Source organism: Thunnus thynnus, chromosome 3 (assembly GCF_963924715.1).
Source record: "Thunnus thynnus chromosome 3, fThuThy2.1, whole genome shotgun sequence".
Lineage (NCBI taxonomy): Eukaryota > Metazoa > Chordata > Actinopteri > Scombriformes > Scombridae > Thunnus > Thunnus thynnus.
The window spans coordinates 23,469,217-23,493,895 of NC_089519.1; the positions used below are offsets into that span (position 1 = coordinate 23,469,217).

A 24,679-nucleotide genomic window follows, 5' to 3' on the forward strand; every position below is an offset into this window, starting at 1 on the left:
TTAATTTGCCAGACACTGCAATTTTCAGTCCAGAATCTACAATGACATTTCCTTTTCTGTACAAATTTCAAGACAAAATTGAAATGGTGTATTTTTGTAGTTTCTCTATAAAATATTATTGAGCAGTTTTTTACTACATACAATATTACGAAAATCCATGTCTAATTATTCATTTTAATTACATATACATAGACATATATATTATTTTTATGTACAGATACATAAAAAAGACATGAATTTAGTTATTACCATCATGTTGAAAATGTGACAAACCACAGCAGCAAAAGCAGTTTTCTTTGTTGACGAAAACATTTGACATGCTGGCAAAAAAAGTTGCAAGACACAGATTTTAAATAGGGTTGAAGTCCCTGGTTTTGTAGTCTCAGCACTAAGTCGTCTAAGACTCAGACAAGTATGATACATCTTAGGGCCAAAGTTCCAAGATGAAATATTAATCAGAGAGAGGTAGCTTGCCAGGCCGCTGTCACTCTCCTATCATCCACAGGACTTTGGACTTGTTAGCCAGGTAGCTACAGGCGAGGCCCCGTGGCTGAAACTATACAAGGAGTTGCTGAGTGAGCAGGTGTCTTTGTGTCAAACATCTCACTTGTTTTCCCGGACTAACTGTTTGTATTGCTCTGCCTCTGATCATGAAGGGTAACCTTAATCGTGGTGGGTGAAGCCAATCCTTGTGAGCTGTCATTAAAACGGCCCCCGTGGGCCTGGTAGTGCGGTAGTAATTTTGCACTCAGGGCTATTGAAGTCGCCATCTAAAGAATCACTCTCTTTTTTTTCTTTCTTTTTCTTTTCAACAAGCTGGCTTCAAATCTCTCCCATCTTAATCTTCAGAACAGTGTTTGATTGAACATGACAGCATTGTAACTAAACTTGAAAGGGGGCTCAGAATTCATGCTGCTGTTGTGGCTTTCTTTGGAAGTATCATCAGCTACTTTTTTAGGAAGTTTGAGGAGCCGTGATTAAGTACGTGATTAAGTACACCAAGCACATTTAAAGAGCAGCAAGGACCACCATTTTGTCTAGATTTTTTTTAAAATTTACAGTAGGTGCACAGGAGCTACAATAGATCATTTTGCATGCATGTGCACTGATATCCAACAGTGTCCATTTCCACTATATTTTTATGTGGTACCTTGTGTTTTTATGCCTCTTCCTTTCTTCAGAGCAACCGTAGGATGTAAGAATCCAATCAACAAGGTGGAGAAAACAAAAGTAGAAGCTTCAGACCAAACTGTGATGGACTTGGGGCAATTATAGTTAATTGGGCCCGATAGGTTCCCTTAAAGCTTGTCCACTCACTTCCCAGTTCAGAGTGACTTGGCTGAGAGTCAGGACTGGAGTGATGCCATTGCTCCTGGCATCTGGTGAACTTTCACTGAGCACCGGCTCGCATGGTTTCTCCTTAACCAACCCACAGACCATTGTGACTACTGCCTTAATGCTGCCTAGTTCACAGTTACAGCTGTGTATCCTTGGGCAAAACAAGATAGATGTTTAGAAAAGGATTTACAGCTTTATGGTCACCTTACCAAAATACTGTAGATTACTGATCTTTAATTTCATTAGCAGCATACATTTCAAATAATTGGTGAGTGTGTATGTGTGTATTAGATGAGAACAGAACAGTCCCAGTGTGCTGCTGACTTCTAGTAATCTCCCACTATGTTGTGTGTTCTCATTTAGGGTCCTCCTCCTGCTCCTCGCTGCTGCTGCAGACTAATAAGCTTGTCCTGTAATCACGTTAGCCGCCCTGTCGGCCCCAGCCAGGGGACCTAATTGGGACAGAGGCTTGGACAAAGTGAAAATTAATAACTTTTGTCAAGCTCCTGGCGCATTGTCTTATGGAGCAGCGCAGGTCAATTAGAAAGCGTGATACGATAAGGTCCAAGCAGCAGAGGAGAGCTGACTCAATTAGGACAGGGACTGGACTCGTGAGCCCGGAGTCAGAGCGGGAGATAGAGAGAGATTTCATCCCTAAACTGCAGGTTAATGTGCTGCAGAAATGGACTGTTAGTTGCATTTAAATGTCTTTTGTAAGTTAAGGGGACATGGCATCATACAGATCCACTGGAGATATTTACTATCTGGAAACATTTTTATGTCTCCACACCAAACAAGATGTAATGGTTTTAAGCAGCTGCCTTATTCAGTGTGTATGTGCGTGTATGCACATGTGTGCGGGTATGTGTGTGTTTGTAAAGAGCTTGTGGAGCTGTCACTTAGATAGACTGTTCCCATGCAAGCAGTACAAGCCCCCGAAGCACGTATCAGTGATGCGCATCAAAGGAATTGTGTGAAAGCCTTTATAGTTATAATGGATGGGCAGACACCAAACTGGAAACTCTTGATGTTTTCCCTTCCTTCTTTTATTTCTCCCTCCTGAAAATGATGTGTGGGACCAAGTCCAGGAAGAATGTCAGTGAATCAGTGGCCAGGCTTACTGGAATCACCGACTTCCTCTCCTCTTTACACCACCATCATTAACCGTTTGTTTGTCGTTAAGCTTTATTATGTAGCCCACGATAGAAACATGAAAAGCTTCAAACTTGATCTGAGCATGCACACTGTCTCTCACGACGGCTTCCTTCCTCCTTCTACATGTGCTAATGATTCAGAGTATCTCAGGACTGCCACAACACATGTAATTTAATTATCAGCTTTACTTTGTGTCAATAGTGTCTGCAAAACAGAACCGGCTCACCAGCAGCCAAGAAGTGCAGTGCTGCAGATAGTTTTCTCTGGAGAGGAAGAACACACTTATCTTTGATTCAACATATTGTCCCCATGTTTCCTCTTTTCCCACTACCTGCCTCCCTTGCTGCTTCCCCTTGTGCAGATACAGATCTCAGCCTGTCCCAATTTGCTCTGAATGTGACACAATTTAATGCTGCATTGTTATACTTTATTGTTGTGTTGCAGTATTCATTAAGCAGCACAGTCCCCCCCAACTCTCACTTCCCTGATAGCATGTACTTTAGGACCATGTGTGCCAGTTGGCACAGGTGGATGAGATGTGGCATGGCTGATGGTATCTGGGACAAATCTTCACAAAATGTCCTTTTGAACTACCTCCACAACTGGAGAGAATTTCTCAGGCGAATCACCGTGAACAACGTATTTTGCGGTTTACTTTGGAGGACTTATTGGTATTTAATGAAGTTGCGTGATGTTTCCTCAATTCTCCAACACTTGTGCTTCCATTTAACAAAGGATCATAAGATAGCGCTTGTGCAGACCAGCTATCAAAGGATGTTACAAAACCACTTCCTCTACCCACAAACTGGTATGAGATGGCACTTAGCATACCCTCTGAGCAAATGTGGAAACAGTCACAGTGTAAAGAGTGAGGGTGTGTGGCCAGAATGGGACTGAGCGCACGCTAGGAAAAGGTTTTACATTTAACTATCCACTTGGGGGGTGAAATAGTCAGTTGAATTAAAGTGACCTGAATTTATGTGAATTCAATTGAAATGCATTGATTTGAGTAGTGAATTATGTAAGCTATTATTGAAAATGCTTGGCAAAACCACTAGTATGTTGTTGTTAGGTGCAGCTCCTAATCCAGCACCATGAAACTGATCAAATAGACAGTACATGGTCATATAATGTGATATTGTACGCATCACGCTGTAACATGAGGCAAATGTCTCAATCTGTACTTTCTGAGTATCCCAATTGTTAGCAATTCAATCTTGGGCTACATCTGCGTGTAACCTAGTAAGCAGTCCCTCCTGCCACCACATTATTGTTCTCTCCCAACACTGTTCCTTCTCGTGGAAGTTTCAGCTCCCTTCCATACAGGTAATGCAGACAAATGGGGCTTTAATGCTATTCACAGTCCCATCCTACATTCCCTCGCTTTGTCATCAGTTTGCCTCCCATTTAAACGCATTTCTCAATTTTAAGCAGCACTTTATTGTGGCGTGTTATTTTGTCCAATTGGATTAAATGGACAGTAACTGGGAATCCATTTGAACCTGATCCTTGCTCAGGCTTCCTCAGCCAACTCCATTAACTGTCATACTTGTCCAGAAGCCCTCCTGTGCAATGGCCAAATGTGTAAGTTGATGCATCATCAATAACCATGCAGAGAGAATTGTGCAGTCTTTAAAAAGTAAAACCTTATATTTTACGTCTTTCCACTGAGGCAGCAGATCAAATCAGAAACAGCACAGGCCCCGCTCTAATATGTTTAAACACTGATGAGACGCAACTCTAGACTCCCCTGAATGGGACCACGGCACTCTCACTCTCAGTGTCTCAGCGTAAAGTGGTCTCATCCATGAAGTTATGAGTGTAGACACAGAGACTGGTGCTAGTTTACCCACATTAGAGACTCCTTATCAGGGCTTTTGAGACCCATCCCCCTTCTCACATCTCCATCATAGAATACTTTTCTTTCCTATGGAGCTTTGAAAGGGATGAGGCAAGAGCTTGGGCATGTGAATCCCTATGGTGAGTGCTCCTCTCTGGGCTTATTCCATGGATCTCCCCCTGCTGTCTGTTGGGATTCTCTCTTGATGCTGAGGAGTAAAAGGACACCAATGCCCTGAGCAGCCTCTCAGATTTATTGAAACTCCATGTCCTGTCCCGGTAGCTCATTTGTCAGGAGACCTAATTTACACTGGCCCTTAAGACTAATTGCAAATTTGCGAAAAAATGCTGATGTCGTTGGAACTAAAGAGGGTTTTCTTGCCCCTCCCTCAGTGTCCCTTGCCATCCATTCGCTAATGCATTTCATCTGTAGAGCATAAAATAGACAGTGTTTCTTTCCTCTGTGTGTATGAGAGCAAAGAGAGACAGAGGGATAGGGTGTGTGAGAGAGAAAACGCTCCAAGATAAACCCCTAATGGGACTACTAACAAACAGGAAATCGTGACAAAAACACAAACAGTATTTACTGTTTAATTCAATTCTAGGAGACCAATGCCCTCCCATCTTCCCTATCAAGTTATCAAGGCCAGAAACAAACCCCAAGACACTGGGCCACATGGCACTGTCTATTCTTGGCAACCAGCAGACACCACATGACAATTAGCAGTACAATTATCCCAGCCACTGGGTAGCTCAATGTGCAGATGGCAATTGCTCTTAATGAGAGGGCTTCTATAAGGCTGGAGATGCGCATACAAACTAGAGGAATCATAGTTAAATTGCTGCAGTGTACATTTTGTCCATAACATTTTATATTTCTGCATTTTCACTGTACATTGTAGCTCCATGAAATGGCACGACTGCATGTAGTTTTATGGAAATGTCTTAATCGTAGAAGGGCAGATTCCTGAGGTTTTTGCAAATATTCCCCATAAATGCATAATGTTTCAGACAGTTAAAAATCAAAAGGAAGGTCTGTTGTTAATGACAGATCATGGTTTCACCCTGACCATTAGATTACATTTCATTTAAATAATAAAAAGAATGAATACATTTAATATGTACCGCGCTTTTCATTCAAGTACTGCAGTATTAACAACATAGAACACATAACATAAAGAAAATAGTAGTAAGATTTAAGATGAAAAAGCTTTATTTATTTTTTTATTTTTTTTATTTCATTTATACGTCTTCCAACAATAATGTTTATATCCTTAAGAGGGTGTGAAGTATTTTGGGCTAAATGGCAGAGTGGTGTGGTGTGCTGTAGATTTGAGTGTTCTGGGCAGATGTGAGTGCAGAGCACATGCTGGTTGATTTGAGGGATAATATGCAACCACATGACTCAATCAGGAGATCTCCTCCCTTCATCAGGGTTTTGACACATTCAGTATACTTTGTGGCCATTTTCACATGCAAGTATTTAGAAACTGACAGATTCTTGTCATGGAGAACGTGTTTCAGGAAATCTCCTCTGCATGTGTGCACACTATTGAAAGTGGAACCGTGTACAAATTTGAGTGAGGGTTTCCAGTAATTTTTTTTTTTTTTCCCTGTCTCTCATCGATTTACTTGTAGTCCCTGCAAAGACAGTATACACACATACAGAAAAAAATTCCTTTTCCTTTCCCCTATCATGTTTTGATGAAGCAGTTTTGGCACATTATTTCAGCAGCAACACACATGCATAGAGAGAAAAAAACTGTTTAGGGGGAGTTTGAAGGGTCGAGCAATTATCTGATTACGAAAAACATTATATGTCAAAAAGAACAACAACATGTAATTGGCTTGGTGTGTTAGAGCTGCAGAGGGCCAGATGTAGAAACGTGTGCATGCCTGTCAATATAATGGCTAACAGCTTGACCACACAGTCCATAAGGCCTGCACCAGGAGGGCTCAAACAGCAATAAAATCCAATGCTAGCATTTGTTAGTACTAGACACTCCAATTTGATTGGTAAAATTCACACTCTAATGGGCTTATAAAGGATTTCTTGGGCCCAGAACAATGAGCTGGAGGGCTAGAGCAGTGCCAGGTCATGGACACCCAGCGATTCACAACATCCCCCCCTTCTGGGCATGCTTAGTTTCCTCCATATCCACCAGTTACCCTCTGCAGCTCTTTTTAAAAGCCAGTCGGGATGTTCCAAAGGTATTTAATAGTAGTGGTGGTGGAGGTGGGGGTGGGGGGGGGATTTCTGGACCTCCCACACTCAGGTTCAACCACAGAGCCATGGCTTTTCTGTTTCGCCCCACCCCATCTTTGCCTCTCACTCTCACTCTCTCTCTTTCTTTCTCCCCGACCATATGTGCAACTGTAGAAAAAAAGCTCTTTAACTAGAGGCACCTTTCTCTTGCACCTTGCCCAGTTGCTCCCCTTTCTGGTGAAGACAACACAGAGGGATAGTGAGCCCACACATAGGGAACACATTTACCCAGGCAAAGGGCCAGAGCATTGCATTCCCATGGACCTGCTCGGGGGAAAGAACTGCAGAGCAGATTTTACACGTAAATATTCAGAATTGGATGTGGCACATCCCTTTTTTCTTCTTTGTCCTTTTTTCTCCTCTCTGTTTCTCACGTCTCATCCCCTTCACTCAAATCAGGCTTCCATGTTTTGACTGACCATGTTGGCCACGGTGGCCAAGACAGGAGTAAAACAAAAGCAGAGAGGGGCTTTGGATTCATTTGATTTTGATTTGTATTGCGTCAGGAATTCAGACTTACATTTTATGCCTGTTGTTCACAAAAGACAGCCAACTTTACCTCATGGTTCAGATATTTGGGGGTAGGCAGAAGGAAAACATGTTCAACACTGCCTCTGTGAAACCATGTGTTCTGTATGTATTTGTTTTTCTATATTTGTGTATATGTCCATCGAACTGTCAGTGCTGACTTAAGGCCTGAGGGCTTGTTTCGTTTTGTGTATGTGAATGCGTGTGTACAAGCCTTGTTGCCTCTTTAGACCATTGTGTTTAGTTACATCTACAGTTCCCCTTTGAGGTCCTCACAACTGATACTGATCTTTATAACTGGCACTAATGTCTGCCCACTTCCAAATGTGTTCACATGTGACCGCATTTGTTTTATGCTGCTTGCCTAAAACTCTCCATCAACACCTTCCATTGGCGGCTTTCTGTCCGTTGTTTGTTGTGCCTGTCAGTCTTATGTGCTTGATGTAATGTTGTGTTTAATACTTGCTGCGAGTGCTGGCCACTGGTACCAATAAAGTTTAAACTTGAAGTTCAGCTCTTACTGTTTTTGTGTCTGTGTGTCTGTTTATAATAACAATTTAGTATCACGTTTATGTTATCTCAATCACAGTGTGTGTGTGTTTCTTTCTCTTCCCCAGTGGTGGTGATGGTGGCAGTGTGGTGGGATTATGGAGTGGGTGTTTGCTCCCTTTCAACAGTCTCTCCACATGGCCTCCTGCCTCCTTTGTCTTTTTATAGCCTCCTTCTGGGAGACGCTGCACTCTCCCCGAATGCAACACAAGCCAAAACACCTCTCAGTTCCTTCGCCAGAGCCCATTACCTAGGGAATACTGCTATTCCTCCCCTACTTTTCTAAACACACCTTCTCTCATCTCTCATCCCCCCCACTTTCAATCCTTCTCTCTCTCCAGCCTGGGCTGGACACAGATTTTTGTTTTTGGAGCATGAGTATGAGAGTGATTTGTGAGTCATAGCGTTTCACTTGAAACGCAAGCCTTGGGTTTCAAATATGACAAGTTTAACCTTCTGTGTCCCTGAATTATTACTGTCACCTTTCAGTCACATTCATTTCATCAGCTTCATTTCGGAGTGGAAAGAATGTGGATCATTCTTTGCACTATGAAATCATTTGGACAACTTTGCTGATTTATCGTTAAAGTATGCTGACCAGTATGTCCTGTATACCAAATGTTATTTAGACTTGTCCGCTCCCCATCATTGTTTTAGAGAAAGCTTTTCTCCAAAATCACATTTACACTGCATTTTACTCAATATGAAATTGTGGTTTAAAGGCTATTTCAATGTTTAAGAAACATGCCAGCCGTATTGCCAGTGCCAGGGGAGTTCATTGTTTTAATTCAATTGTACCATACCTCATGATTCTACATTGATTTCCTACTTTCTTGGCAGACTTGTTCATTCATTACAGTACACTATGAAAATCAACTTGGAGAGACTTGGGATAGGTCATCCATCACAGTGAACAATTTGTGGCCTTTATTTTTTATTAACTGGCAAGGTTAAATTGTGTTTGAGTGGTAATGTAATCATGAGTGAGAAAGGATCTCTTGGAGATTTGTTCATGGATGCACTAATATCCACATACTTGGGAGTTATGTGTTGAAGAGCATTACATTCATGTGCTATGCTGTCAGAAAATCAAAGCCGTGCCATCTACAGAACAGACGGTAAGCAAATTAATTTCATCATTCCTTCCATTACAAAGGTTGTTTGGGGGCCAACTCTGAAATCTAGCATGTTGGGTTTAATGCACCAACAAAGGAAGTTTTCAAGAGGGACCTTTTTGCAACTGCATTAGCACTGTGAGGTAATTTCATCAAATAATAAGTGGTAATAAGAAATGATTGTCTGTTTATGTTGTATTACCTTGTATTATTCAATTTAATTTTTATTCCCTGGAAAATAATTTTAAAACTATAGCAAAATGGATTGAAATCAATGGTTGCCTAGTGTATGCTGGGATAGACTCCAGTCTACCGTGACCCTGCACAGGATAAGCAGATATAGAAAATGAATGGATGGTGGCAAGTTCATTTTAACATCTTAGTGAAATGAACAAAAATCTATGGGTGCCTGGAAGGTGGCAAATCAATCGAATTTTGAAAGACAAAAGTTGTGGTATGGTGTGCAAAATTGTCAGCAGTAATATAAACTATATGCATAGTTAATGGACCATAAACGAGCCCTTTGAGAGCAAGTCCGTAAGGTGTTTTTTCTGTTTTTCCACACAGGCCTTATAAGCCACATAAGCCATTGCTTAGTTTTGGTATTTCATATGTCTACAGTTTAGATAACTCATTGCCCTTTTCTCTGTGTGCTGGCAGCTTTTCACACCTATCTCATATTCCTAACCCACTCTGGCCTTCTTCCTGTCTCTGTCCCTCACCACACCCACCCTGCACCCCTGCGTGGCATCAGACATACAGGCGTGCCACTGCACTGACATGGTCGTTTGTCTTCTGACCGCCGTGGCATATGGAGAGGGCTGGCACTGCACAGATGTCCACTAAGTGCTGATGAAGGGAGTGAGGAATGGATGGGCTGAGGCTAAAAGGATCTTTACTGGTGCTGCTGGAGCCTGGTACTGCTCTGCCCTGCTGGTGTTATTAACTTTACTGTACTGAGGAGGGGGGCAATGAGGCTATTCAATAAAGTATGTGTTTCCAGATATCTAGGAAAGTGAGTGAGCATGTGTTTGCCTTTGCTCCCTCTCTCTCTCCCTCTGTGCGCCTGTTTCTATCCTTCTCCCTCGAACTAGTATGAGTGTGTGTGTGTGTGTGTGTGTACAGGCTAGTGGGTGCTGTGCAAGCTAGTGGGTGCTGTCTGGTGGAGATCTAGTGTATGGACGAGAAGGAGGGTGTGGATTAAAGCCGTAGGTAGAGCAGAGAGAGCCTGAAAAGAATAATTTGCAGCTTAAGGCCAATAGCTTCAAAGTCATGAATCCTCATGGGTGAGCCAGCCAGGCTCTGAACCTGTCAATGGTAACTTACTCCTCGGATAGCACGCCAAAGACTTCAATAATGACATCACCCAGGCATGGGGGTAGGGGATAGGAGCTGGGGTGGGGTAAGGGAGAGCTGAGAGACGGGCCAGCTTTTTCAGGGGTGCGAGCGTGGCCCTTCAGAGCACTTTGAAGTCCCGCTTGACGAGGGCTTTGCAGCTGCCTGATACCGGCCATGTTGTTTTCTGCGCGGATTGGCCACAGAAGCCACCAGGGTGGCTTATCAGATTTATTGAGGCTTAGCGGTTGACGTTCAGAGTGTGTATGTGTGATGAAGTGTGTGTGTATGGAGGAGGAACCGGGTGAATAGGGAAAGGGTCATCCCTCTAACAATCCACTCGTCCCAGTTAATTTAGACAGCACCCTGGGGTCTGACAGTGAAGAGGCAAGACTTTGCACCACCCCTCACTAGAGTCCTCAGGACTTCAGCTCAGCAATGCACTTATGTAGCTTCTCACACAAACCTCTTTTTTCTTTTAATAATGCTGTTGTGGTTGTAGTCGTGAGGTGAAATTAAATTTGACAGAACTGTATTTATCTCCCCATGTAGACCTATGGTATTGTATACTATGGGCAACATGATCAAATTCTGTTCTGCCTAATACCACAGTCTGCCTGCATCCAATTGGTAAGTTTACCACAAACTAATAGGATGTGGATATATTACCTTGAATCGCGGTGTTCTTGGAGAAGAAAGTGCGCACCGCAATCTTGTCTGTCAGATTTCCCAAGCTAAGGTTTCAGACACACACTTCAAAGTCCCTCTAATGAGTGGAAAAACATTGCCGGCTCCTGCACGACATTAAAGAGTGCCATTTATTTTTTTTTTGTTGTTGCTGCGTTATATTTCACAAGCTTTCCCTTCCAAATGTTAGCAACTCATTTTCACCTCCAGCACAAACAAACAGTGAAGTATCGCCTATTGTAGCCAGTATCAAAGGCAGCATTTGTTAACAATAAAATGCTGGTTTGAAATAGCTCCAACACAGATTTTTGTGCTCGAACGCTGGCCAACATTTTTTATGCCACAGAAATCAAAAAGGGTAGAAATGGCTGGGAGAAAGGAGGCAATATATAAAGTGTGTAAAGGAATTGCCAGACAAACTACACATAACGTACTTCAGTTTTATTTAATTGCTCAATTGCAGAGGCTTTGTTCTTGTTGCTGTCATCTTTTCAGTTATTTTTCCATTTTGATCGGCACTCTGTTGTTTGGAGAACTTGGCCCCTATTAAAAGCATATCGAATTTGGGACGTGCTTCCCAGCCTCCGTAACAGATATGGAGAATCGATAAGAGCATTACAAGACTGTGACAGAATGGCCCCCACCCCCGCTCCTCTCATGTCTAAAAGGATGGTTGTGTGACAATGTGTCTCGCTCACGCCCCTGAGATCCTATCCAGGACAGATCACATTATCTGTCGGGTGGCATAAGCAGTCATTAACCCTTTAACGACACCATGGGCAGAGCATGGTGACTGTCGAGGACTTTTGATTAAAACCTTGAATAGACACAGCTAGTGCATGCACCAAGATCTAAATACATGGGAGTGTAGTGTTACTATTACAAGCTATTTTGACAGAAAGTTTTTGGCCTCATCAGTGTCTGTTTCTCCATGGTCTCAGTCGCCTGAGCCACATTTAGCTCCCTCAATATCAGTACCAATTCCATTTAGGGGTAAAAATGTAAAAATTCTCCCTCGACTCATTCCCAGGTGGTGTTTGTGAGAGAGAGAAGGAGAGGAATAGTTTAGAGAGACATACAGAGAGACGGAGAGGATAAAAAATGAGCAGTGGGGTTTGTTCAGGTTCAAGATGCATTGTGTCTGTTGGCAGCTTGTTGGGCCAACATTGTTTGACGTTCTACCCCTAGTGCGTTTGTGAGCGTTTGAGGGCTTTATGGCTCGGTGTGACTCTGCCGCCAATAGGTTCCAGATGCCGCCGGTGTGGGAACCAGGGAGTAGAGCGAGAGGGGAGACAAGGAAGAAGCATAACCAGGTGTGACCCATTGCAATCTGGGATGTTCTCCATGGATATTCAGACTAATATGAGTATGCATGTGTGCGCGCGTGTGTGTTGAAGAAATAGGGGGATGCAATGTGTTCTCAATCTGACACTGGACAGACAGACAGGTAGACAGTTGTGGAAACACACAGACACTTATAGACTTTTATAAACAATCTTTTTTTGTTAACTGCGTACTTCTCTACTCGTGCAAGTAGCCCATGCACACACCCTCTGCCAAGGCACGGAGTTCATGGTTTGAGTCGCATTGTTCAGCACATTTGCTGCTGGCACCAGTGAGGTCCAACATATGGCAGCACTCTGAGCCTTCAAGCCCAGCGTTGGGGCTCCGAACAGAACCTGCCAGCTCCACAGTGGCCTACTCTAAGGGAAAATTGTCAGCAGGACCATTTAAGGTCCCAAACCACAAGCACTGATAAATGTCTGCATTTCTCTGTGTAATTACCTTCAATCCGGTGTCCCTTTTCCAAGAGGCTAGGAAGGAAACAACAGCAACACAGCTTAACTCGTGAAAAAAGAAAAACAGAAATGCTCCGTATGCTGGCTAAATTAAGTATGGTTCTGCTGTGAGTGATTAAAAAAAAAAAAGATGGGGTTGGGAAGAGGTAGGATGAGGTGGAGCTGAGTTCAGCCAATGTGTTTTTCGTTTAAGAAAAGGTAAAAGGAGAAATTTGCATCAGTAAAAAAAAAAAAATATATATATATGGTCACTGAAGACAGCAGAAGTTTAACGTCAATTGTCTACGTTCATTGTAGGTTTTTGCAATTTTTGGCAATCAGTTTATCATATAGACCTCCAATGAACAAAACAAAAACACTGAAAAACAACATCAGTGATGCCTTTGGAAAATTGAGAGGTGGACAATCAGTATTCTAACTGAATTCACTTGGCAAATTTTCAGGGCATGCAAACCTGACTCAGACCCCATATAGGGAAACTTAAATGTCACGTATCATCATAGCCTATGTGTTATCACACGGTGTGGCTAAACATACTTATTTCATAGCATAAAAATGTTGATGGAACAGTGATTTGTACCAGTTTCTGACCTCTTACCCCTTTGTGTTTGATTTTTGACTAGAATGGTAACGCTGCACATTGTGTGCACTGCAGTATTACCATTCTGGGTTGAGGTAGCATTTTTTGGATTAAAATGATTTAAGCATCCTTGTTTTCTTTTGAGGAACTGAAAGCATCTGACTGGAAATAGTCTTTTTAGTTTATTTTCAGTTTTTTATGAGACAAAAGGCTAAATCACAGTGCTGTAGCTCACCCAGTGTGCTTTAATGTACAATGAGGAATATTAGAATAACAAATGAATGTCACGAGTCCTCAGTCATATGAAATTTGAAATAGCTGCTATCTGAAGAAATACTTTGTCTGTATAAGGCTTTTTTATAGCAAAAGTAGTGTCTGCTGCTGTTGTCATTCAACAGACTTGTTCACCAGACTGTTGTCGATAATCCCTTCCTCTTCAATCCATCATCTGCAAAATAAACACAAGCCACCCCCACCTGTGTCTGACTTAGAGGGGTGAGGGCCCGTTAACCTGCTCACACAGGCCACCGGCTCAGGCTGCTGATTCCCCGCCTCTCTGTTTAGATTATTTCCAATGAGGTGGGTGACTCTCTTGTGTCACTGATAAGAGCGCAGCAGGGTGGTGGCAAGAGGGTCAAACCACAAGGGGAATAAAAACTCATGAAAATACCAGAAAATATCTTTATCCCCTGGAAAAAAGTACTTTTTCCCCCAAACTTCTTCACCACGGCGCAAGGCTATTACACTGATAGAAATTCTTCTCCCTCCTCGGCAGTCTGGCCCTGAGTACGCAAGGGGCCAGAGTCTTAGCCACATCTCAAGCTAATTTACAAAGATCCTGAATTATTCTCTTATCTTGGGCTTTAAAGGTTGTAAGGTTGATTAACAAGGCCCTGTCCTGTTTATCAGTTTGGGGCTGGGTGTGGAAAATAGCCTGCGATAAGTGCACAGACCATTAAACATTCTATTTCCCCTAATATTTGTCGGCAACCATCTGCTTAACTGATCTCCCTTCACTTTAATTAAAAGGGATTCCCGTCTTGTTGGGGTCATTATGTGCTGGCGGACGCCAGGAGAGGGGTTTGTGATGAGTTCAGCGTTCCCTCTGTCCCTGGGTTGCCAGAGGGCTTTTTTCATCCTCCCTTCCACCCTCTTCTAAGTTAACCCCTTCCTGTCCTGCTGCACTTCCACCTTGTTATTTAGCTGGGAAAGCAGACTAAATCCAACAATTCTAAAAGAGATCCACTGTGTGCTGGTGCAAACTTTTCTCTTCACTAGGGAAGTGTATAGATATTCACACTATCTCCCTCAACTCTGGGGCATGAGACTCCGGCTGTAATGGTTTGATTTGCCCAACACTAGTTGGATCGATGCGGCTGTTTACAGTTTCTCCCTCTCTCATCCCTTTTGTCTTTTTTCTAATTTAGTGTTCCCAAACCATGGACAGGGGTCTGAGTCTGTCTGCTGTGCTTGCATCTTCGCCCTCCTCCCCACTCTCCATCACTGTCCATTGATGTTTTTCCCCTCTCTTTCTTTTCTCCTCTTCCTCTCTCTTTCCTTGGTTGGTCTTGGAAAAAGAGCTGCATGCCTCCACACTTCTGGACAAGACTGATGGCTCGTCAATAGCATTAGCCAGCATTGCAGGCCTCACTGGTGTAGAACCAAATCAATAAGGCCCAGTAAAAAGTCTTATACGTGTATGCGGTCCATCCCAGCCAAGGCTCATGTTACCGCAGATGAGTTTTTATAAGAATTCAGGAGTCACCATCTATTTTATTCCCTTTAATTCCACATTTTCTCAGCAATTCACTAACATTTATAAGTGCCTCTGCTCACAGTCATCCAGTCTCTTTTAGTATAATTATGTATTGTAGCCTTCAAAAAGACGTGTCTCTGGTCATTGTTACATTAAATATGGATATTCAAATTTAGCAGCTCAGGGAAAAAGTGGTGTCATATAAAATCTTTTCTCATCTTTCCCTCCAAATTCTGGTAATTTACACTCTAATTATAGTGTGCAATTACAATCAATTAGTCCACAATGAAAATTGATTTCTGCTTTCAGTGCAGTGACTCAATGGTGTGTGTGTTTGAGTGTATGCATGATAAGTAAAGTTTTAAAAAAAATAATTTTGCATGTTGTAGGTGACAGAAATCAGAGATCGCATTTAAATATATTTAGTTTACATACAGAATTATGTGTCTGTATCTTTAACGTATGACTTCCTTTTACTTTTTCATCTGTTTTTATTGACAGTTTCATACAGTAACACATAGTGATCTTCTTGAGACTTGAGAGCTTTACGCAGTGTTGCGCTGTTGCGAGTATTGCACTGTACTGCAGTACTGTTGGGTTGGTATTATCGTGGTCACTTCTTCATACTTCTTTTACTGACTGACTATCTAATTTCGATATGGCTTATAGATTAAAAGAAAGTGTTGCTAAAAAACTTGTATTATTTCCATAACCAACAATAATATCAAAGGTTACACTTTACTTTAATTTCTACAAAGATGATGTGCAGTACCCATCATTGTCTTTACGACTGTCTGTGTTTCTGGCCTTTAATATCTCATGGTAGATGGCTCTTCCTCACCTCGACACTTTTCATAATGTGCTTTTTTAAAGAGTATAGCAGAAAACTCAGCTCAGAGACCCTTTCTCTTTGTTGTTCCTCAGTTACACACAGTTACAATAGCTCTTATTTGCATTAAAAATCACACAGACTATGGTTAGTAAGCAGATGACTGAAACTATTGTTATATTATCAATCAATGAAGTATTTTGTGTGCAAGAAGTTCCCTGAGTATCCTGGAAATAGTTTACTGTAACTGTGACCAAAAAAAATCATTTTGGAAAAGTTGGATGTGGTTGTTAATGCCAAGCCCCTTTTAAACAGTAGAGAGTGTCAAGATAAGATGTCATCAAGCTTCAGGTGCTGCATCTGACATGATTAGTGAGTTTTACATTAGGTAGCTGACAGCTGACAGCGAAAGTCTGTAGATTCTGTCTGTATTTGTTTGCTAAGATAATGATAGTGGCTGATTTTGCATACTTCCAAAGCTTCTGCCTATGCGAGATTCTCAATAAAATGATTTCCTAATAATGAAATATATGTCAATTTGACTACATGTATACACTGTGTAGTAATTTTAGGGTGGCTAAGTACAGCAGTTAACACTATCACCTTACAGTTGGATTCTTCTGAGAGTGCCCTGTGACATTTGCATGTTTTCTCTGTATTGGACTGGGTTCCCTCTGACAGTACTGGCTTCATCCTACAGTGAAACAGACATGCAAGTCTGTTAAACTTGAGACTGTTCATGTTAGGTGTAGAAATCTGCAGCTGAAACCCTTTCCAGACACTATTGACTTTCATGTAAGTGTTTAAAATAACTTCTGTAACACGTCTCCGCATCTGCTGTGCTTTGAGTGTCACTGCTGCTTGTGTCCTATTTATTTGTCCTACAGTATATATTTACCCTTAGATGTAAGGATGAATGTGAGCAGACTGGTGTGCACAATAATGTTTGCATGACCAATCTGATGTCTTATTGTAACTCTGCCATATCTATCTGTCAAAATGTATCAGCACGTCATTAATAGATGCAGACTCTTCAATGGACTAACAGTGAATTAATTATTACTCCTGGAAACCTGTAAGGTCAGACAGACAGACAGACAGGCCAACAGGCACACAGATAGGCTGGTTGACATCTTTGCCCTGTAAACCTCTTCCCCTTGCCCCTGGCAGCACCCTTTCCAGTTCAGACACAACAAAGCATGCCCTGGCTGTGTCTTTTTGTCTGTATGTATTCTTGCTCTGCCTCTCAAAGGTCAGCAGAGGGCCAGCGTGTTTGTCAGGCCAATCGATGGCCTGCTGCCGTCAGAATCACGTTCAGTTATGTAGAAGGGAGGTCAACTCAGTGGCGGACAGCGCCCACCGCCTCCCTTGTGAGAGGTCGTCACTAAGGGAGGAAGTGTGTGTTTGTGTGTTTAAGATGGGTGGCTGAAGATATCTGTGAGAAGTGGGGGAGTATCTCTTACTAACCCTGCATATAATCAATACAATCCAGCGCTATTATTCTGAAACGTGTATGTGTGTGTGTGTGTTGTGCAGTGATCAACAATGACAGGGGATCAAGGAACTGGTGTGTGACAAAGAGGAATGGTGTCTAATTCAAGGTCAATAAGGCCTATGTCACTCCTTCACTTTCACAGAGGGGAGGGAGGAGGCATTATGTTCCTGTTGGTTACCAGAGCAAACATGACATCCCTGCTGGAGCTCATATCAATTTGTAATTTGACCCCCAGTCACAGCAAATGATGTCAGCACAGGTCATTTTTGCAAAACGACCCTACATTTGTCTCTTGTCATTGTCAGTTTCTATCCTCAGCATCACATCATTGGTCTATTTAACAGTTTTTAAAGAAAACTGATGTTAATATTCATAAATGGTAAGTTGTTTTATGTGAAGTGAACAATGAAAAGATAAATGATTTTATAAAACTCCAAGTAAGTATATTGATTTCAGAAGGCATTATGTTTTTCACACCTTGTGTGCTTTTTTCCTTAATGGTAATTGTGCTAAATAATAGCTTGTGTTACATACATTTAGTGTGCATCTGTCCTCAAGGCGTAGTGCCTTCACAGGTACGTTTTCAGTAATTTAATTTAGGTATATGATCAGACAAAAGTAGTATATGTCCTACGTTTCCCTCCTTCAATGACCATCTTACTTACTAATTTGCTAACACCAGCAGCAGCTTCTCCTCATGCCAGTACATCTTTTAATAACTCTATTAATCTAATCGTCCACTAATTGGTCAAGATAGCCTTTTCCCTAATGATTTTTATCATAGGGTAATTAAAGAGCCCAGTAAAACCTGCTGAAATCACAGTGTCTAGTTAAAATGGTTTGATTGACACATTGCTTCTGTGCTCTGGTACTTTTTCTACATTATGAAGAATGAAATTTTCAGATAATTTAAAAAAATTGCTAGAATAACACTATTTTGTGATTATATCAATGACCAAAATACCAGTGACTGATAAATCTTTAATATAAAAATTGTACAAGAATTCTGATACAAATTACAAGAGGTATTTGGACAAAATATGAATAAAATTCCATTTACATCCCAAAACCCTTATGCATTTTATGCAAAAACCATAGACAGTTATGATACAGAAACAAATACAAGAAAGGCAAAAAAAGAGAGAAAAAAAAGAAACAAGAGTCTTTTAAAAAGAGGACCATTTTTTTTTCCTCCTGTCTGCAAATGGGAAACACCGGTTTAGGTAACATACAGTATTCATGAGGCTTCCAAATCACCATTTTGACACCAAAGTGATACAAGCTCCTCTGCTCTGTTTGTTCTTTGCGGTGCGACTATGTAGCCATGCAATGCTGTCGAGTGCCAGTGCCGTAACACGGGCATTTTAAGACACAGACACAAATGCATTGGATACACAAAAACAAAAAATCTAAATTCACCACGTCCTCAAGCTTATTTATACTTTAAGACTGTAAAATATGATTGGCACAATGGAAAACATTACGTTTTGAGCAATATGAATTTACAGTATTTTTTTTTTTCAGGATTGTTGACATTTCACAGGTTCCAGTTCAAATTAATGAGGGTATTTTTTTTAAACATAACACATGAGACTGAAGCATCTATACAAACCCACGAATATGTGTATTTTTCTGCATATTTCTTATGTCCCATCAAACATTTTAATCCCACCCTGTTCCATGAGCTACATTAACTGGACAGTTTGCATGCAGTGTCACCTCTCATCCTCTCTGCTTAGACCTATTGTGCTCACTTACTCACTCAGTGATGTGAAAAAAAACGGACAGTGATTAACAGGTCAGCTGCTTCAACCGTTTGCCATCCCATTCTCCCTCTGCGTGCTATGTAGAATTACAGAATAATTGATGCCTGACGCTCCTCTAATCAAATATTAAAGATTCACTCCAGTAGTCTGGGCCAATGAGGTGCTCTAAGTGATGTGTTCCTCGTGATCCACAGCCTGGTCACTAGGTAGCAGAATGCACCTGGGCCCATGTGGTTGGAGAAGTAAAAAAGACAAAGATTGGATTGGGGGCTTTCTCAGAGGAGAGGGGGGGAATTGGTGGTCATTTCTCAGAGGAGAACAGAGTGTAGGGGGAGAGGGGTTGGAAATGTGAGGGGTTGCTCGATCGCTCTCCAGCAGGCAATCAAGAAGAAGCTGGCGATCCTGGGGAGTCCTGGCCCTGCTGCTCTCTTGCTCTCTCTGTTCCTCTCTTCCTCCCCTGCCTTGTTAAGTGACTGCCGCAAGGCTCCAGCCAGACCACTTTCTAAGCCCAATCCCTTTCCACCATCTCTCCCTTCCCCTTTCGCTGTCTGTCTCCATGGCTTTTGCTCGACAGTCGTTTGCATGTTTTTCTCAGCTCTATTTCCAGCCTCTTGCAGCTCTGAGCTCTGCTGGCATGACCAGCGCCATGCAGGACTTTAGAAGCCCGTAGGAGGTAAGAGAAGGGTGTTGTAAGGGAATCTCTTTTATGATATTCAGTTTTCTGTCTGGCGTGCACTGATAGAGAAGTAATGCACTGCAGTTGCTGCTTAATAAATGGACAGCAATGAACAGGACATAAGGAATGTGTTAAGAGTCTGAAAACTTGGTTTTCTCAGATCAAGACATAGAAGATGAGATTATTGGGCAGAGCACATTTATATTAAGATGACTTTTGATATGTTGTGTATACAGTACAAATCAGTCTCTGAGCTTGCTGGACTTTTTAACAGATTTTCTTCATTTAATCACTGTCCTCTTTACATAAAATCATTGGCTGTTGAATATGTTGGGATATTTAAAATAAAATAAGAATAACAGCTTCTGACTTTTCATGCCTGCCATTCTTCATAATGTAATGTGATCTTTCTATGTTGTGGCAGAGGCTATAATGTTAATGCTAGATGGAGAGTTTCATTTCCTGTGGTGAGAAGACTCTATATTTCCCTGTCTCCTCCATCACTAGAGGTTAACAAGTCATCTAGTTCTTGTCATCCTTCTGGCCTGTAAATAGGAAGTATATGTGAGTGTACGCCACTCTTCTTTGTGTGTGTGTGTGTGTGGTGTGTTAGAGAGACAGTTGTCAGCAGGGTTCCTGCAGGAGCACTTTTTTATTTCTGCCAGAGCGAGGGCCAGGGGGATTGAATGAGTGAATGAGGCAGCAAGCGCCTCAGTGAAACCCACTCCTGGGAGAAGGCAGGGGTTCCTGTACTCAATTTTCCCTTCACTTGGGATAAACAGGCAATTACCCATCCCTTTTTCCTATGCCATGGCCGTCCAGTGAACTTAAGCATACACTATTAGTGTGTGTCCCTGTAGGACCTGCGCTGTGGGGTGTGGAGGTGGTAAGTGAGTGGCGGGTTGAAGAAATGGGTAAGGCGGTTGTTAAATGACTGTGCTCTGACAGACAAAGAGAAAAACAGAATGAGAAAAAGAAACTGAATTGAATTGAATTACTAGTGACCCTGAATGAGAATAAGCACACAGAGAATGAATAGATTAATTGAATTCAACTAAATTGAATGAGTCACATCGAATTGTTCAAAGCACACTCTGTCTTTCCTTCTTTTTCTCTTTCTGTCAGTGTCACAGTCTTGTCAGCAACCTTGGCGTCTGGCAGTGTAACGAAGTGACAAGTGAGTTATTAGACAGAAGAAGCTGGAATGGCAGGGACGCCTCCAGGTAACGGAGAAGCAGCACATTTTTAATGATCGTTGCTGTCATCCTTTCCTCCCTAGTCAGCCTTCCACCTCCGCAACCTTTCCATCAGCCTCAGCTCTCTGTCTCACTCTCTTTATCTCTGAGAAGAGAGGACTGAAAACTGCATGTGTCATATAGGTTGAGTCTTTAAAAAAAAGGCATGAAATATTTCACTAGAATAGGTCATGTCTATATTGCAAAATGGCTTAAGTATGAAACAAATGGAACTCAACACTGTTATGGATGTAAGGTATTGTGAATACTGTACAGCACACCACATAACACTGCATATTTTTCCCTCTGTGTGTAGCACCAGTCAAGTAAGAGAAGATCTCCTTGTATAGTAACACATGGCATTGCTAATACATTGATAAACAAGTCAAACTGAGGAACAATCTCTTATTTTTTGTCTTTTTACAAAAAATATTCTCATACTGGACAAAAAAAAAATCTCCATGAGGATACATCACCCACCAATAAATACCCCTTCCCTTGGCTACTTTGCCCAGTTACTGGAAATATTTGTACCGTAAGACAGTCATGGACATGTTAAAAATGCCAGGAAAATGGCAACATTTTTCATAGAGTACATTTGTAGCCGACACTCAGCAATGGAAACTGATACCTAAAATATCACAGCAAAAGATTTAAGACTCAAGTGCATCATATCAATCCAATGGGGCATGATTTAAGTACAATGTCTCACTGAAAGAGCTTTTCTTAGCCAAACACTTTTGTTTTGGTCACAGTTGAAGGACTATTTTCCTCTTTTTTTCTCTATTTTCTCTTTTTTTTCAAATCCATGGGAGAGTCATATTTCATTATTCATTGATTACCTTGTTTGACAATGTAACAATAATTTCATGCTTTAGACAGATTACCCCACTAAACCTCTGAATTAACTATTGTGATAACTGGCAACCATACACAGATTTAAACAAAAAAGATGAGGAGAGAATGTATCAGTATTTAAAATCTTTGTGTTTGTGAAACAGCAGTTTATATTCAGTCACACCTATATTACTTTTGAAGCATGACACTTTGGAGACACTTTTCAACATGTTGCCTAGCGATGGGGGAAGATCTTGAGTTTCGTTTATGGAGGACGTTTTCTTAATGTTTTCTGTTGTGAAACTGTGTTTGAAACTGAGCACGTGCAAAAAGAAACTGGCACAAGTATGTTGAAGGTACTGTCATTTCCCCTGGCGCTGTAGCCATCAATGACCCCGAACAACACCTAAACTCACCATTGCAAAAGTCCTCATTATAATAATATTACACATCCCCTTGTATAGATGCAAAGTGCAAAAACTGAATTGGTATACTAAAGCTCATAAACATAACAGACAAAAAAATCAATAGAAATACAGAGAATGATATCAGTGTAGGAGCCTAAAAGAGCATGCCGGCAACCTCTGAATATCTAACAAGTAGATAAAACAAGTCACATGATATTCTTTTTTTCCTAGGACTCAGTTTAAAATGTGTCTTTGAAGCTAACATAAATGAGTCAAGCTAGTAAGATGCTACCTCTTTCTTGCCTAAAGCTGGAAGTATTGTACTGGACTGTAACATAAAACCATAAAGAGAGAGAGAAAAAAGAAGCAAACAACCATCAACACAACTCTTTTACACCAAAAGCCTCTTGGGACATTATTTACAAATGAAGCTGTCATGCTTTTGTAAGGGGTTCATTTAAAAGCTATCATTACACAAATACAACAAGAAGATTTTCTTTTTTTTTTAATACTATCATTTCTGCAGGCAAAGTCACAAATAAGAGTTTGAATAGATTCTTTGGAGACGGACATGAAAACAAAGTGGGGAGAAGTTTGAAAGGAAAGATGGAGGGGTTTATGAAACTGGAGTTTTGTTATAAAGCAAACTCCATGCTCAAGAGTGTCATCCTGTTCTTCCAAAGAAGGAAAAGTCAAAGGTCACAATAATAAACTGTATTTAGAGTCAATTAATTTTATAGAGGGACATAGAAATGTCAGAGGATGGGCAGGAGGCATACAGGCATTTAGCTTGTATTTGATGGCCCTGGGCTGGGGTTAAAAGCTAATTTGAGGAGGAATTAGGATGAGGAATGAAGGGAGGAGCGGGCAGACTGACAGGAGGGTAGAATAGCAAGTCATTATTTAGTCTATTATTGTGGAGAAGGGCATGTTTTTATGGAGGTTGGGGTTCTGAGAGTGTCGATTACGGCTGCGCACAGAGCTGAACACCATGTTGCAACCAGGGATTTTGCACTTGTGCATCTCACGCAGGTGCACAGTCTTGTAGTGCACGCGCAAGGTCCCCTTGTTGCTGTACATTTTGTGGCAGATGTTGCAGAGGATCCCACTGCTGCCACTGTTACTGCCCCCGGTGGACGAAAGGAGGAATGGCGAGGAGGAAGGTTCCAACCCATCACCTTGTCGTCCTCCTCTTATTTCTCCAGTCTCATCCTGATGCCTCCCTTCACCCCGCCCCGTGGCACGCTGGGAGCAGTCCTCCCCCTCACTGTTGCCCTCCTCCTCATCCTCTTCTCCCTCCTCCTCCTCCAGGTCATCCAATAGGATGCCTTCATCGCTGCCCTCATCTGACTCATGTGAGGAGTGGACACTGCTGCTGGATTGAACGCTAGATGTGGTGCTCAGGTCCAACACCATGTAGTCGTCTGGCTGGCCCCGGGAGAAGCCATTGGTGTGGTGGTTTTTAAGGTCTTGGTTGAGAGGGTGGTGGGGATACTCATTGCTCGTGGGGGAACGGGCATCGTGGTTTAGGCCGGTGGGCCCGAAGCTGGCGCCTCCGATGCCCATCCCGGCCATAGGGTCCAAGCCCATGTGGTGCCCAGCATAGATCTTGGCCAGTAACTCGGCTCGCAGGTCCTTGGGCAGTGGCGTGAGTTGGGGGTCCAGGACAATGTCGTCCAGCTCTTTGGTCAGCAGTTTGCGGTGCAGGTTAATGTTGGAGCTGTGCCTAATGTGGGGGAAACATAATTATAGATAAGAATGCTGCCAATGTACAAAAAACACTGTCATATAAAAAAAGCTACCACGTTGCAATATAAATTCTCTGTTTAATCATGTATTTTAAGTTTTCTCACTTCTCTAAAATGGCATTAGACTATAAAGATTCAATATGCAAGAACAGCTACATGTGTAACTATTGTTACTATCAGTCGAGATACACAGACAGTCACACAGAGAGAGAAATCCACCCTGCAGCTCTCCTCGGAAAAGTGCACTAACATAGCACAGAGAGAGAGCATCCTGCTAGTGTTTACTGCTGTCAGCATGTCTGCACTGCACAGCCCTCAAATCCAATAGACTCTGACTCAATTAAATACTCCACCATATTGAATGGGAGTTTATCAATTGATTCGAGCTGTGGTAATGTGATAATCGAGGGGAACTGGATAGCATATTAGCACTAGGCCCTGACAGCATTATCGCATTCGTTCCCTATTGGAGGTGGCTTAATCGAGCACCTCAATGAACATGTCTTTATGTAGCCCTGGATTTAATTAAGATGGGCATTTTTTCCCAAACACAAGGCAAACTGTATCACACAATGTGCTACAGCTGATGAAAGAAACTCAGTAACAAGTGCCATGCTTAAGCCAAGATACGATTAGTGTGGGTTTCAGTTAACATACAAAGCCATGCTAAAGGATGCAAGGTGAAATGGGCCTGAAAAATCTAATTCAATGCTTTTTCACTCCAATTTCACAGTTGCCA

At 41.9% G+C, this 24,679-nt stretch overlaps 1 protein-coding gene across 6 annotated transcripts in view; it reads right to left on the bottom strand.

Moving 5' to 3' along the window:
• Nucleotides 1-18,238: 18,238 nt before the first annotated feature.
• Nucleotides 18,239-24,679, bottom strand: part of bnc2 (basonuclin zinc finger protein 2) — a 178,187-nt gene continuing 171,746 nt past the window's right edge. For 5 of the 6 annotated variants that reach the window (XM_067584866.1, XM_067584868.1, XM_067584864.1 and 2 more), the window contains one exon: nucleotides 18,239-23,918. In XM_067584866.1, coding sequence (XP_067440967.1) covers nucleotides 23,096-23,918 — 823 coding nt within the window. In that variant the 3' untranslated portion in view covers nucleotides 18,239-23,095. The remainder of the gene's footprint in view (nucleotides 23,919-24,679) is intronic. The other variant, XM_067584870.1, reaches the window with a different exon arrangement.